General features: G+C 40.8%; 1 protein-coding gene across 1 annotated transcript; it reads left to right on the plus strand.

Moving 5' to 3' along the window:
- Positions 1 to 4021: 4021 nt before the first annotated feature.
- Positions 4022 to 6398, plus strand: gsc (goosecoid). Its single transcript, XM_020487085.2, has 3 exons — positions 4022 to 4534; positions 5023 to 5282; positions 5633 to 6398. Exons 1-3 carry the CDS (start codon positions 4219 to 4221, stop codon positions 5780 to 5782), a joined length of 726 nt encoding a protein of 241 aa, XP_020342674.1. The 5' UTR covers positions 4022 to 4218; the 3' UTR covers positions 5783 to 6398.
- The last annotated feature ends 9882 nt before the right edge of the window (positions 6399 to 16280 follow it).

The following is a 16280-nucleotide window of genomic DNA, read 5'->3' on the forward strand; positions in this document are numbered from 1 at the left end:
TGCAGCACTTGTGGTCTGTTCAATGCCCAGACGCTTTCGGGGTGTCCTTGAACTGTTGCTCGACTCTCACATACACATGGGTTTCATATGGTTTCATCGCCGGTGACGTTGAACGCAGCCCTCTGTGATCCAACAAAAGGCACACTGTAACACTGTAAAGCGGGCACCCTGCACATGACAGCTCTGACATGTATAATAAATATGGATTTCTCCACGGCTGTATGTGAAATGATACATGTGATTTTAGAGAGGTATTTCTTAATCCTGTGCCCAGGCTGGCCTGTGGCTGTGGCCCTTGCATCCAAATACAGGACATAATCACACACACACTATCTGGCGCCGCACACACTGTGTATGACTCCGTCTGTGTGTGTGTGTAAAAACCCTAATTGCTCCTGTAAGTCGCTCTGGATACGAGCGATAAATTACTAAAAATGCAATTGGAAATGTGTATGCATCTAGAACTCCACAGACACTCATCCACTCACACTCCACTGTGGACATACACAGGACACACTCCAACACACACAGTCAGACAGACACAGACACACTCCCCCTATTGGATCCACATCTGGGACAATAGACAGTCGTCTAAGTCGTCTCCACACAATGAATCCAACCAGACCAGACCAGTTCACATTTAGCGTTGAGTCTGGCACCGCACACCTGGCTGTGTATGGCTCTGTGTATGTATGCGTCTAGCACTTCGTGCACACACACACACACACACACACACACACACACACACACACACACACACACACACACACACACACACGGATTATCTGATTATCAGAGTCAATGTTGATGCATCAGTCCCACAGTGCTATGTGCTCTGCCTGTTTATTTGACCAAAGTCTTGACTTAGAACATCAGGGCTTGGATTGTCAAGGAGTACTGGTAGGCCCATTCCAGGTGCCACTCAAACACTTCCAGGTGCATGTATGAATTTTCTTTTCCACTGTGTATTTTAGGATTGTTTTATATAGTGGTTCGGTGTAATACGTAGAATACTTTTTTTAAACACTATTTTTTTCACAACAATTTTTCTAATAGATGGTTGTCCATATACTGTGGCATGTCAACCAGCCACTATAGTGACACATGTCCTCTTAAAATGCTCTTAATACATGATTCATAGGCCTACTCAAATGCTGAGAGCCTCGCCTTTCTCTGCGTTTTATTTATCCCCGCTTGAATGTGGTTGCATTACAAAGTCCATTTTTGATTTGCTGTATTTAAACAGGTTTTAGAGATCAGGCCCCTGATATATAAAGATGCCGGCAAAGAGCGGCTCCCATTGTACATGCCTGTCTGTGCTGTCCACGGGGCCACCATTTACCGCCGTGATTGACGCCATCTATTCAGATAGTAAGTGGTGCCTTCATACCTCTTTCGCGGCTTTTCATTTCAAATGGCCGTTTCGTTTTAGCAATCCTTTTGACTCCCTCCTTTCACTGCCACTTGGAAGTTGAAATGTATAAAAAGAGAGAAAATAATAACGGCATATGCCCGTTTTTTTTTCTTGCTTTGAATTACAGCGACTGCAAAGCAGAGCCTAAAGTGCAAGTGCCTTTTCATAACGCATAAAAGGCGGAAATGTTTACATATCAAAAGGCTACAGGCCAATTTCTGTCAAAATGATACATGAAGTTAAGCAGTAGGCTAGGCCTACAAGCAATTCATTTCAACCCCTAGTCGTTGGAGAAAAATTCAAAGACCCATGATCTTTTTGCATTTTCTTTCACGTAAAATAAGTTAGGCGACATTTTAACGAGCCATTACAATGGCTGCAATACATAATTCACCATGTAGCCTAAAATTGCTTGAAAATGGGAAAATATTCATCCTACAAATGGAACCATCTTTGTCAATTATGTTGCATCTTATTTATACACATAGCCTACATGCAAGTTATTTATTCGACAAAACACTATTCTTACCTCGGAATGACAGTCCGAAGCTCATACCGTTAACAGAAGATAATTAAAGTGGAGTAATTTAACTTTCATTCCTCTGAGAACTTTGACGTCAACAAAATCTTTGACCCTACATGGAAATATAACGTTACTTTTTAGATGTTTTGTTTTCCAGAATTGTTTTGTGATCATTTTTTGGATGGAACAAGGTTAGACTAAGCTATTTGATCAATAACTGCTATTTTTTCGTATTGTTATCTTCCATAATCGTCTCGTTCACGTACAATAAAATATGAACGTGGTTGTAATTCGTCCCAAGTGTGATGCCTAAAATCATATGTCCATGAAGTATAGTAGTCTGCACATTTTAAGACTATGCTTCTTTCAACTCCAATCAACCTTAAACATAATTTGTGCGTGTACATAACACAATTTGTGCAATAGCATTGACATCCGGTATCAATATATATATTGCAGATGTGTTCATCAATTAGGCTAATTGATATGAGCAAATCAACATAAACGGCCTATGCCTGTTTTTAACCTGAAATGTAAATTATACTCATGTTTAGGGATTTGCATGTGTTTTGGTGTTTGTCTTTTGTAAAATCTCATTAGTAGGCATATTGCTTAAACTGATTTATATGAAGTCTTACACATTCTTCCATCAAATCTAATGAACAATACAATACATTGAACTTAATTAAATAAGAGTTGTATGTGATATTTAATTGAACCTAAATGATTGTATCATTTGTCTACATAGGCGTAATTGTCTGTACAATGTTCATTATTATATTTATATTCCAGGTGAATCGTGTCCCCACCACTCCTAATTCCTAAGTCTATAAAAAAAAAAAAAAAATCCCTGATAGTTTGAATGCAATCAACATTCTCCTGAATGTAAAACCCACGTTTTATTACCGAAGTGGATAACCCAGGGACTCCGAATAGACGTTCCCAGCACCTCAGTCCATTCTCACTAAATTAAATATGCGCCCTGAAGTAACATTCGCCTCATTTCCACCGTTGCATTTCATTTGATTAGGCGTGTAATTGTAATAAGTTTTCTCTAACGCTGAGAATAGAAGCGATAATGGCCGTTATCTTATCACAGCGAGAGGAATATGTTCATGGAACGAATAGTTAGCGGAGGTGTTTAAAGTTAATACGCACGATTTCCTACCCATCGAGATAGCCCCGCTGATGGAGAAAACAGAGATAATCTCCTCACGACCATCTCCCGTGGTGAGCTCTGTGATGGTCGTGTCAGACCGACTGTTTCCCAAATAACATGCAGCAACACAGACAGATCCGGAGCCTCATATGCAATGGAATAGATTTGATTAAATGTTATAGGCCTATATTTTCATTTTTATTCATTGTGTGTAGAATGGGAGGGAGGGGTCTATATTATGGTGTTATTTGGGGTGGGTATTTTGGGTTTTGGTGACAGAAAAGGTAGACCCTTGAGACGTGTACATGTTGTCAAACTTGGGCCTGTTAACAAAATGAAAAAGATTATTAGAGTCACACACACACGCACACACACACACACACACACACACACACACACACACACACACACACACACACACACACACACACACACACACACACACACACACACACACACACACACACACACACACACACACACACACACTAACACACACAGTTTCACAAATCGATGTAGTCTAGATAAAACGTTACAGCTACATTGATTAGTAACATATAGATAGATTTGACAGGAAGCAATATCTGATTCTTCAATAACGTTAATGATTTCACAGGGAATACGTTTACCAATCCCTTTGCTGACAATGAAATTAAACTGATTAGCTTACCTTGTAGCCTACAATTAACCCTCACGGCTGACATAGCACTGAGTTGTGTGGTTTGTTTCAAAAGTCTGCAAATAGTACGGATTAGCTTAATTGAATTAATTCTCAATACACAGATCTGTGCCTTTCACACCGTTGTGAGGTAAACCTAAAATCAGCCAATCTCTGCTCTCGGTTTGTCGTCCGCTTCTCCAGCACAGGCGCAACTGGTCGGTGACGTCAGCCGAGCATATAATCGGGCTGGAGTTCAAGTGGACCACGAAAACAAGTTAGTGAAGCCTCAGTCTGAACGCATCCACCGGAGTCGGTCCAACGCGAGAGAAACACGCCAAAGTCAACAAACTCGATGTTATGACCCATATTTAGGAACTTTTTACGGACTTTCTCCTGACCTACACCGAATTTAGGACTTTTAAAAAGCAACGCATTTTTATCTCCCTTTTCACGTATCGGTGATGCCCGCTGGTATGTTCAGTATCGACAGTATCCTGGCCGGGAGACCCACTTGCAAGGACTCGGTGCTCCTCCATCGGAATCCCCCGGTGGTGTTCTCTAACCTCACGGATTCCATCTACACTGCTACCGATTACAATGGACTCTACTCGCACGCAACTGGACCTTCTCCCCCGGGGATGCAGGCGGTGAACGGGACTAGAATAGGATATAATAACTATTATTACGGACAACTGCATTTGCAGGGCCCCAATGGCCCTGCGTGCTGCAGCGCTATCCCAACCCTCGGCTCGCAACAGTGCCCATGTATTCCAACAGGTAGGTTGCCCCTTTTAAAATGTAAATACGCTGCATGTTCCTTTGGTGATGGACAATATAACGCTGTCTGTAATGACACTTAAAAGTTCAAACGTTATGTTTCTAGGGGATGGTAGATATATTGTAGATTGGTTGGTGTGTCAATTTAAGAAATGCGCCCATTGCGCAACATTACAAAGACAGTAATTTTGGTGCATATATAGCCTATCTAAGAAGCATATCTGTGGTATAGCCTACTCTAATTCAGTTGAACTTTTACGTATTAACTGAAATAGTTTGTATGCTAAACTTTGTGTAGGTGGGAACATGGGATGAGTAGGCTATGTCATAGATGTGTATAAGTGTTGTTTTGGGGTTAGTGCTCTGTTGTTTTTTCGTTTGGTTAATTTGTGATTTTGTCTGCAGGCCCATTGGGTGTGGTGCGAAATTAATTGCCTCATTGAGGATTTTTCCCCTAATGTAATGTAATCTTTATTTATTTCATGTAGGTTATGACAGCACGGGCTCCGTGCTCATCTCTCCCGTCCCGCACCAGATGATGTCCTATATGAACGTGGGCACCTTGTCTCGGACCGAGCTCCAGCTCTTGAACCAGCTCCACTGCCGACGTAAGCGGAGACACCGAACCATCTTCACCGACGAGCAGCTTGAGGCTCTGGAAAACCTTTTTCAGGAGACCAAGTACCCTGACGTCGGCACACGGGAACAGCTCGCGCGGAAAGTGCATCTACGTGAGGAGAAGGTCGAGGTGAGTGCATGCACGATGCAGTGTTGCTTGCGCTCCATCTCCCTATAGACATTAGGCTGCGTTAATTTTCAGAATACCTGTGAATAATCTCTCCATTATTCAATAAAAAAAATATGGGTATCAACACAGAACGTTCGTTGCACCTTGTAAAAAAATTACGCTCATAGGCCTACGTGAAAGGACACATTCTATCCAAGCGTTATACGCACATAGTAAAAGCAATCGTTCACGTCTTTCTAGTGCCAGAAATATATTCGATTAAGCCCAAATGACCTTACAATTACTCTACAACACGGTCTAACAAATATTTCATACAAATTACAAATATTGTATCTTTTATTTTCGCATAGGTGTGGTTCAAAAACAGACGAGCGAAATGGAGAAGGCAGAAAAGGTCGTCCTCGGAAGAATCTGAAAACTCACAGAAATGGAACAAATCGACGAAAATACCCACAGAAAAAACCGAGGAAAGCAAAAGTGACGTGGATTCTGACAGCTGATGTTGGTCTAACACAAAACGAGAAAAGACCGTTGGTTGCATATATGAGCAAATCTTGCACATCCACACCAATACATACAAGATTTTGACTTTTTGTACATAGTGTAAATGTCATGTGGACTGAAGTAATGAAATGTGTTGCCATGATGTTGCACAGTTGTATAGTAAATATTACTTTTTATTATTGCTATGGGGGTAGGCTATTTATATTTAATTTAAAGTGTAATGTTATGCATACCATCTCGAAGATGTGGTGTGCAAGGAGCCTGGACCAATTTTCTGACGTGTCTCAATACTTTGCGATCTGACATGACATCTCATATGGATATTACTAAATGTTATAAATCTGATATTGTATTATTTTACTTGCGTGGTCTATTCATCATCACGATTTACTGCGAGGAATATTCTGAAACTACATCAATGGGAGAATATATTTTAGAGCTTACTAGACGGGGGCAACCTTTATAAGATAAATGGACTGAAGTATATTTGTCAACTCTTTACCAACAGGCGTGTTTTGGGGATTTTGACTGAAACGTTTTGTCTATATGTTGCAATTAACGACAATTACAGTAAGAATGAATATACATTAAATCATATCTGAATCATCTCTATTTCGTTTGTCTCTTTTCAATGAATGTATTTTTCTATTTCTAATAATATTATCTAGTCATTTTGGAAATTAAAATGCTATAGATTTACATTAGGCTAAAGTTGGTTCTTTCCCAGATGCAAGTCAATTGAAAACAGACGCACCGCAAAAGACACACTTTTGCGTAGAAATAATGCTTGCATAGTAGTGGGTTACTTGATGGAGAAGTCATAAATGGTACAGTTGATATGGAGCTTCTAGTCTTCTTATAACATTTACTAGAATGTGTCGTATTGGTAGAAAACACATTAAATTATTCTCGACCCATGCGCATAAATGAAACCTTGAATGTGGCAAAAATATACGCTGGGAAAATATATATTTTCGAATACTAAAACTGTTCACGAGCTGTTTTTTTGTCCCCGTTTAATTAAATGTATCAAAAATCATGATCAAAAGCACAAATTATTTCGTTTACAACAGCAAAGATGAATCTATCACCAACATACTCAAAACAACAGGTGTTGTCGTTAAAAAAATGTTCATAACATAGGCTATATGTTTTTTTCGTTGCCTTTTTCATGAATTTGACAAACCAACAGTTGTCTTTTTAGCCTAATGATAACGTTAGTTATGTTTCAGTGAACTCCACCACCAGCTGATATATCGACCATTTCTGTCAATTCACAGGTGATCGAATAACTACCAATTTGGTCAGGAATGAATCCCAAAAACTACCAACCTAAATTCACCTCAGACGACATTAAATATCCTACACAAATCACTAAAAGTAAATAATCAACCGTTTTAGACAAGATATTGTACAAATGATGGGTCAGCTTCTCAAGTCATGTTTTCTCACACGGAATAAGGGAGATCCATTGTAATACACACCAGAGGTAGCTCATAATACCGGTCATGTGGGAGGGCTGGTAATCAAATTCGATGGTGAATTATTTTGTAGAAAATAAAATAACGAATTAAACTTCAGCCCCACACCATGCTGGGAGTGTAAAAAAAATGATGTACAAATCACGGATTGCCCCTTTAATTTGCAATTCAAAGCGATTTACATACCTGATTCAAACCGTTTTCCATATTGCATGTTAGTGATAGTCAAAGCTTATCAGTATGTCTATGTCATACATAATGTATAACATTTATCTTAATTCCCCCATGTCTACACCAGCCCTAATATCTAACAGTGTCAACTAGTGTACATGGAAAGGCGTTGCATTGTTACGTTGTTATATGGTGTTACTCACTTATATTTTACGTTTTGGTGTATTACCAAATACCAATTCTTTTCGGTGTATTGATGTTAGTCATAATTGTGTTATATTATATCTATATATGCCTAGCGTTGAAAAGTGGAGTGCTTATTTCCATAGGCCTACAATGAAATATAGGAAAACTGATCAGGAATGCATCCCCAATTTACATTTCAATACCATATTTAACAGCAATGCTAGGTAATGGAATTTTGCGTTAGAGATCTATATTTTCCGTCTTCCACGGTCAAATCAACCCTTCACAAAAAAACAGCTCCACTTGACCTTTAAAATGGTTTACATTTGTATGATTTCTATGAGCTTATGCAGCAAGATGGTAAAATGCTATGAGGAGCTGCTTCAAAGCTCACATTTTGGTATCTCTTTACTATAGCCCCCTAATGCTAAGACATTGTAATATTTGTCTTACAGCTACAAACGACATTATAATATCCGTCATAGGTAGTCATTATTGTTTTGTGCTTTCTGTACACTCTTACAGATGCTGTATATCAACTTGATCATCCTGCAGGGATTTTCCTTCATGGCAGGAAATGCAAACTTTTTTCTAGTCTATTCAAGGTTTAATAAGACTTCTAAAGGTATGTCATTTCCACTTTCAAATTTCAGACTTGAAAAATAAAAATGTAAATTCATTCTAATCCACATGATAATTCACATAAAAAATATAATTTCCTGTTGCTGCATTATTATTTTCCTGCTGTAGCAACCTGGTTCAAAATTAAGATCCCCCACATATGTAGAAAAAAAGTGCCACCTAGAACCTGTCCCCATAAGGGAACCCTTTAAATAACCCTTTTTTGGTTCCAGGTAGGGCGTGGAGTTGTGCGTGCTGTTAGACGCAAATTATGTGTAGGCCTTCGGCAGCTACGGCTGCATTTCGGATACGCTTGTATGTTGTAGCGTGGCACATATCTTTCTTGTGTTATTATATAAAACAACGTTTGTTGATGTGTATGGCTACATTTCAGATATATAAGTGTACATTTGAACAGCAGTAGGACCAATCTATTCTTGTTTTAATAGGGCTCAAAAGCAATTCTAGTTGTGACTTAAAAGGCATGTCATCATAGAGCCGGGCCTGGGTAGAACCCTATTGGGCTCCATATAGAACCCTTTCCCCAGTTTTTCTACATGGAACCCCAAAAAGTTCTACCTGAAACCAAAAAGGGGTAATCTTTCTAAGAGCGTTGATCACACTGTGTGTCCCTCCCTACTCCTTACAAAACCCCCAGACCCACACACATTCACGCCACACAAATCAAATATATTATCCCCTGTCATTACCTCATGGAAATGACACCATATAAAATCATGATATATACACCGACAGACCCTCCACAATCCTCAATTTTACCCATGTGCTGGTTTGGCATAGCAGGTACTGACGTTGATTTATATTGAAATGCATTGATTTCTTATTAAAGGGGCAAGCTGGGATCTGATATGAGGGGTAATGTAAACGGGTTCCCATGCTGTGTGCCCTGCGTCTACACCAGGCTGTTTTGCATCTCAATTTGTAGATGAGGTATTTAAAGGTAATAGAAGATACATAGACACAATATAGGAACATTATTTGGTCTAAAGATGACAGATATGGATTTTTTTTTATCAGTGTAGATTGAAAGTACAGTATATATCAGAGTGCAGTGAAAGTACCTATCAAGGTTTGATACAGTCATTTAAAATCAGGGTCGATGGCAACTTGTACACATTATACTTCTCTATATTTTGGAAGAACAGTGTGATAGCAATACATATGCAGGAATTGTATTGGAGAGTCGAGATTTTATTTTGCACCATATTTTGCACCAATATGTGGAATCCTTCGAATGATTCTGAACACATTTTAATCCCTAGATAGAAACATGGAAATTCCTCAAGTCTACATTATGTGAACATTTGATGAGTCCTTTGGGATAACTATAATCATTTAAGCAATGTGTGCAATAATGATTTCATCCTTATGATTGTATCTTGCTAATGATTGTCATTAGCCTCAGTATTTCACTGCTATCATCATGTAACACCTCCTGCATTACCTCTACTAATCCCTAAAATAAACATTATGTTTTAAATCTCATTTTAATAATTCAATCAAGGGCATAATTATTCTAATCAAATTTCCAAGTGGTCAGTTTGATTTTCTGACCCACCAAATTTTCCAAGATAGGTACCAAAGAGATCCTATAATTCTGTTATATTTAAGTTCTATTTAATTCTGTGATAGGTACTATCTGGTTGAGTATTTCCAGAGATAGATTTAATATGGGGAAAATAACTGCAGGACTCCTAAAGTGACAGTTTAAAACAGATTAGAGGAGTTCCTGAGCAGGTACTTAAAGATTTGTCCATACTATAGACCATGAAACACAACACATATTCCTAATGATCCCTTATACAGTATGTCCAGCTGTGATTTATAAAGTGTTGCAGCGCAGGGCGCCAGTGAAATATACAAAACACAGGGCCAGCCACAGTCATTAATCAATGCTTTTTTTCATGAGCAGTAATTTTCTATTTCACAAATTTTAATGCTACTTTTTTCTCTCTGAAACGATCATTTTTTTGGGACCTCTTTTATGCATCGTTCCCGACACTTGCAAAAATAGAGGTGGAGTCCAAGAAAAATTAGGTATTGAGTTAACTCTCAGAGAAGATAAATCTTTGCTCCTTTGCAAGCGTTTAGAGAAAACCTCTCTCTTTATTTTCTATTTTTCCCTCAGAAGTGTCGCTATGTTTTGAAGTGAGAGCTAGGCTCTCTGGCTCTCGCGTCCAGCCATTCTGTGGACAAGTTTCTCTTACATAAGCCTTTCTCTCTACCCTGTGATGTTGAAAGCTGATGTATATACTCCCCGTATCATACTGTATCAGCCCCGAGGGCCCCAGCTCTAATGTTATTAGTACATGGGGTCTGGAGAGTCATAGTGCTGGGTGATTTGGCCTCTGGACTGACAGCTCTTGGGTGGATTCCCTGGTCGGTCTAAAGATAGACAAGGGTGTTGGCCTGCTCTGTGGTCCACTTCCATAGACATACTGTAAAATGGCCTCATCATGGCAGGCAGGACCTCCGAATGAAAGTTAAGACAAATAATGCATATTTTTACAAATGTAAACTTTCTACTATATTATTACCATATTTCACTGGGATGACGTGTGGTTTGGTGTTTGTTTTTGTTTTGTGCTGGACTCTCTCTCTCTCTCTCGCTTGCTCTCTGTCTCGCTCTCTCTCTCTCGCTCTCTCCCCCTCTCTCGCTCTCTTGCTCTCTGTCTCGCTCTCTGTCTCATTCTCTCGCTTTCGCTCCCCCTCTCTCTCTCTCTCTCTCTCCCTTCCCCTCTCCCAGCCAGCTGAAAAGGCCTGTTCCTTTCAGAATCAGAACCACCTTTGCCTTAAGGCTAGATTAGGGCTGAGCGTACACACACACACACACACACACACACACACACACACACACACACACACACACACACACACACACACACACACACACACACACACACACACACACACACACACACACACACACACACACACACACACACACACACACACACACACACACACACACACACACACACACATCCAATGCCACCATTGGAGATGATAAACAAATACTTAATTGTAAGGATCCTTTTATAGCTGAGTTTAGCGCCTGAAAGCTCTTAACTACTGTAATGTTCTCTCTGACCAGCCGTGTAATTACATTGCCTGTCACCACACACATCGCAGCACACCAGTCATCGACTGACTTCTATTAGTCAGCGGGCCCCCTGCTAAACCGCTAAGGACCTTTAAATCTGGGAGCCAGCAGGTCAAGCCTAACCAACCGCTGCCAACGTTCACTTATCTCAAAGGTGAACGTGGTGCTCGTAAAGTTCGAGACAACTCCCCTCTGAGCCAACAAGGTTCAGGAATCAGGGGCTATTCTGTGGGTCTTAAAGACCTTAGAGAGAGAGAGAGGGAAAAAGAGATAGAGAGGAGCAGAGAGAGAAAGAGAGAGTGAGAGAGAGAAAGAGAGAGTGAGAGATAGAGAGTGAGAGAAAGAGAGAAAGAGAGAGATAGAGTGAGAGAGATAGAGAGCGAGAGAAAGAAAGAAAGAGAGAGAGCATAATGTTTTTGCTGTGGCCACCACACGCCAAACCAAACACACATGAGTAATATGGATGAGGTATACCTCTACCTAATGTGTGCTTTTCTGCCCCTATTCATGCTGAATGCTGGGTAATTGGGGTGTGTGGTGGGGCCCGGGTAGACAGGCAGGAGATGGGGAAGGGACTAGTATACACAGCTAGAGGCCGAGGGAGGGAGATGAGGAAGGTTTTAGTATACACAGCTAGGGGCCGAGGTCTGACCACTGATTACCACCGTGGGTTGAACTCAGCCACCCACAGGACCTGGGGAGCAAGGAGGCAAGGACGGATGAGGGAGGTGAAGAGGGGGGGGGGGTTTAGGGAGAGTGTGTGGGGAGTCAGAGGAGAGGGCATTGACTTGAGTGAGGACAAGGCAATGTGGGGTAAAAAGGGGGTTAGTGGGGTATGGTGGTGAGAGGGGGAGGGTGGTGCAGGGGAAAGAGGAGGAGAATTGGGGGATTAGAGGTATGTGCTGGGGTGAGTTGAGAGGGTAAGAGGGGGATGAAAGAGTGGGTGGGGTGAATCCAGGCTCATGTTTAGAGGGTGTAGTATTTGTACATGCCCCTTTAACCTGGCATAGAGTGTTCACCCCAAGTTAAAACCCGTGAGTGTAGCTGGCACAGGACCAGCTATACACACGCACACACACACACACACACACACACACACACACACACACACACACACACACACACACACACACACACACACACACACACACACACACACACACACACACACACACACACACACACACACACACACACACACACACACACACACACACACACAACATTATAGTGTAGTGTGGGGACTGCAACATTATCCAGACATAGAACCATCAACTATCAACTCGACACAACCCACTACTATGTACGCACGCCTGTGTAATGCTTGGGCCGGCATATTTATGTCACTATACAATGTAACCCTCCCCCCTCTCTCTCTCCCCTCCAGCGTCCCACCAACTGCCAGCTCCACTAAATGCCTGACAGTGGAATGGTTGTTTTTCATCTCACAACATCTCCCCTACACACCCGTCCCCTCCTCCCGCCTCCCTCTCCCGTCCCTCTCTCCTCACGGTCGCTGAGTGAGCTAGGAGTAAATAAAACAATGTGTGGATTAATGATCAAGTGATTTGAGGGTCTGTGTTTTGTTCTTTCAGGGCAAATCACTCGCTATTTACTCAGATCATGAATCAAAATGATGCTCTGTATCAACAACAGAACTATGGTCCTGGGAAATTATGAAGGATAAATCACAAGTAAAACAGAATGACCTCTCTTCTCTCCATCCATCCAACCACACACACACACACACACACACACACACACACACACACACACACACACACACACACACACACACACACACACACACACACACACACACACACACACACACACACACACACACACACACACACACACACACACACACACACACACACACACACACACACACACAGCCTAAATTTTAATTATAACAAAATAAGGACATGAAAAAGTGTTGTTTAGTTTCCCTACCTTCAGGACATTCTGGTGACTTGTCAGGACATTCTGGTCCTGTTAAGGCAGAAAAACATGTACACGCACGCTCGCACGCACACACACACGCACACACACACAGAAACACACACACACACACACACACACACACACACACACACACACACACACACACACACACACACACACACACACACACACACGGACGCACGCACACACACACACACACACACACACACACACACACACACACACACACACACACACACACACACACACACACACACACACACACACACACACACACACACACACACACACACACACACACACACACACACACGCTGTCTGCTATCTGATAATAGCCGCTCCTGGACTAAAACACAGTAGAACATAATAAACATGTCCACATCTGATTAATCTGTGTTTTTTCTCTAAATACTATTAAGCCCATTTATATACTCTAAATTCAAACTAGCCTGTGGTTTATATCAAATGCTGAGGGAACTGAAAACAAATGATTGCATGAACATTTTTTCTACCGGACAGAAAGCAAGTCATGTAAATGCTTTTTTTGGGCTGGTAAGTTACATGGTGCACACAGGTCACATGTAAAATATTTCTAAACTCAACGCTACCTTGAGCTTTGGAACATTGAAACACTAACTTTTACATGGAGATGAATGCATATAATAAAACAGAATAGCATGTACCCTTGTATGTTAAAAGGCCATGTACTGTCGTTTTCTATGTTTGATTTTCCAAGCCTCAATCATTTTGAGTGTGCATGTCAATTATGTCTGTTCATATGGACAGGAGGAGAAAAAGTGTATCCTGCAAACATTTCCAAAATCCACAAACATAAAATCTTTTATGAATATGAATATGATCAAAAACATTTACTGTATATGATTAATAGCGCATCATCACATAATGACAAACATACAAGATATCCTATTTTTGGAGCGAGGAGCAGCATTTAACATTGCTACAATATATTTACAAAAGTATGTGGACGCCCCTTCAAATGAGTGAATGCGTCTATTTCAGCCACACTCGTTACTGACAGCTGTATAACAACTGAGCACACAGCCATGCAATCTCAATAGACAAACATTGACCCTACTGAAGAGCTCAGTGACTTTCAATGTGGCCCCATCATAGGATGCCACCTTTTCAACAAGTCAGTTTGTCAAATTTCTGCCCTACTAGAGCTGGCCTGGTCAACTGTAAGTGCTGTTAACAACGGCTAAGTGGTAGGCCAACACAAGCTCACAGAACGGGACTGCCAAGTGCTGAAGCGCATTATTTTGGAATTAGTTTAATGCCCATGATGTTTGAATGAGATGTTTGACAAGCAGGTGTCCACATACTTTTGGTCATGTAGTGTATCTTTCAACCCATCCGTCATTGGTTTCCCCAGGAGATGTAAATGCAGCGAGAGAGAGGTCGTCCAGTCCACCCAGGAACAGCTGTGGTGGGCTAGTACCGACATGCAGGGAGTAGACTCCAATCGACTGTTGCATTAGATTTGCCTGCCTCCCCTTGGTCTTGGGGTTCACAAGGCTAACCTGGGCTATAAACAGTTAGTGACATGAGTATGATGCTGTACATTGTAATATAGATGTTTTTATATTTGTTTCCTCAGAGTTACTATACTTAGGGCCATAGTTTTTTCATGACCGTGTGGGGCCAGAACAGGGAAAACTCTCTGCAAATCTCGGCCATAGTTATAGATTATTACCATAGAGTTACATGGTAAGGAAAAACTCATTGTCCTAAATATTCGATGCCAACATGGCTGCGTTTACACAGGTGGCCCAATTCAGATTTTTTTCAATTAGATCAGCTCTACGAAAGATCTAATATGAAAAGATCTGATGTGATTGGTCAAAAGACCAATTAGTGGAAAGAAATATCAAAATTGGTCTGCCTGTGTAAACGCAGCCTAAAACCACTAAGAATATCAAATCTTCTTTAGAAGAGCAATGGCCAGCGCCTCTGGTACTGTAACAGGAATTCTTAAGTATAGAAGGAACACTTATTTTAAGTCCCAAATGGCACCCTATTCCCATTATAGTGCACTAATTTTGAACAGAAGCCTATGGATCCTGGTAAAAAAAAAGTGCACTACAATAGGGTGCCATTTTGGAAGCAGGGGATGATTCACAGTGAATAGCTGTGTTGGAGCTGCCCCCTTGTGGGCCAGAGGTGTAACAACATGGATAAAGCCAATCACTGCTTTTGGGTCAATGAAGAAAAGTCACATTCTGACTAATGAAACTGATCATTGATACATTTTAAATCAGCCAGATGATTATGTAGTTATTTACCATCAATTAATATAATTTTATTATAAACAAAGCTGTTGTTCTACAACAAAGTGAATTTATAAAAAGCTCCTATGTTTTCAAAATGGACATAATAATTTGATATGTTGATGCATAATAATATAACATATTTTTCAATTTCGGAGAAATCTCCTAAATCAAAACCATGCCGTCATCATACGTCTCAACCTCCAATCTAAATTGCTGAGACAGACAATTACTCTAAAAAACATCTCAAATAGCTGAGATAGCATTTACACATCCTCTGCCTCATTTTGTGTCCCAAATGGCACCATATTCCCTATATAGTGCTCTATTTTTGACCAGGGCCCATAAAGTTCTGGTCAAAAGCAGTGCGCTACATAGGGAATGTGATGCCATACACACTGACATTCTCTTGATTCATATCCTGTCTAGTGATATCTACAGTATCTAATACCCACTTTCCCTCTTTCCAATTCCTCATAGAACCAACATGGAAGCATCCCAAATGACACCCTATCCCCTATGTAGTGCACTTCTTTGACCTGGGCCCATATTGCACCAAATAGGGAAAAGGATACCATTTGGGAGACATCCCATGTATATGAAGTCAAAGCCACGGTAATCATAGCAGCAGCGTCTCTGTGAGTCTGTCTGTTAG

The sequence above is a fragment of the Oncorhynchus kisutch genome, linkage group LG7 (genome assembly GCF_002021735.2).
Source record: "Oncorhynchus kisutch isolate 150728-3 linkage group LG7, Okis_V2, whole genome shotgun sequence".
Taxonomy (NCBI): Eukaryota; Metazoa; Chordata; class Actinopteri; order Salmoniformes; family Salmonidae; genus Oncorhynchus; species Oncorhynchus kisutch.

Coding starts and splice junctions, on each gene's coding strand:
- gsc (XM_020487085.2), top strand. CDS start 4,219: ATGCCCGCTGGTATGTTCAGTATCGACAGTATCCTGGCCGGGAGACCC. Junction 4,535..5,022: donor GTGCCCATGTATTCCAACAG/GTAGGTTGCCCC, acceptor TATTTCATGTAG/GTTATGACAGCACGGGCTCC. Junction 5,283..5,632: donor TACGTGAGGAGAAGGTCGAG/GTGAGTGCATGC, acceptor ATTTTCGCATAG/GTGTGGTTCAAAAACAGACG.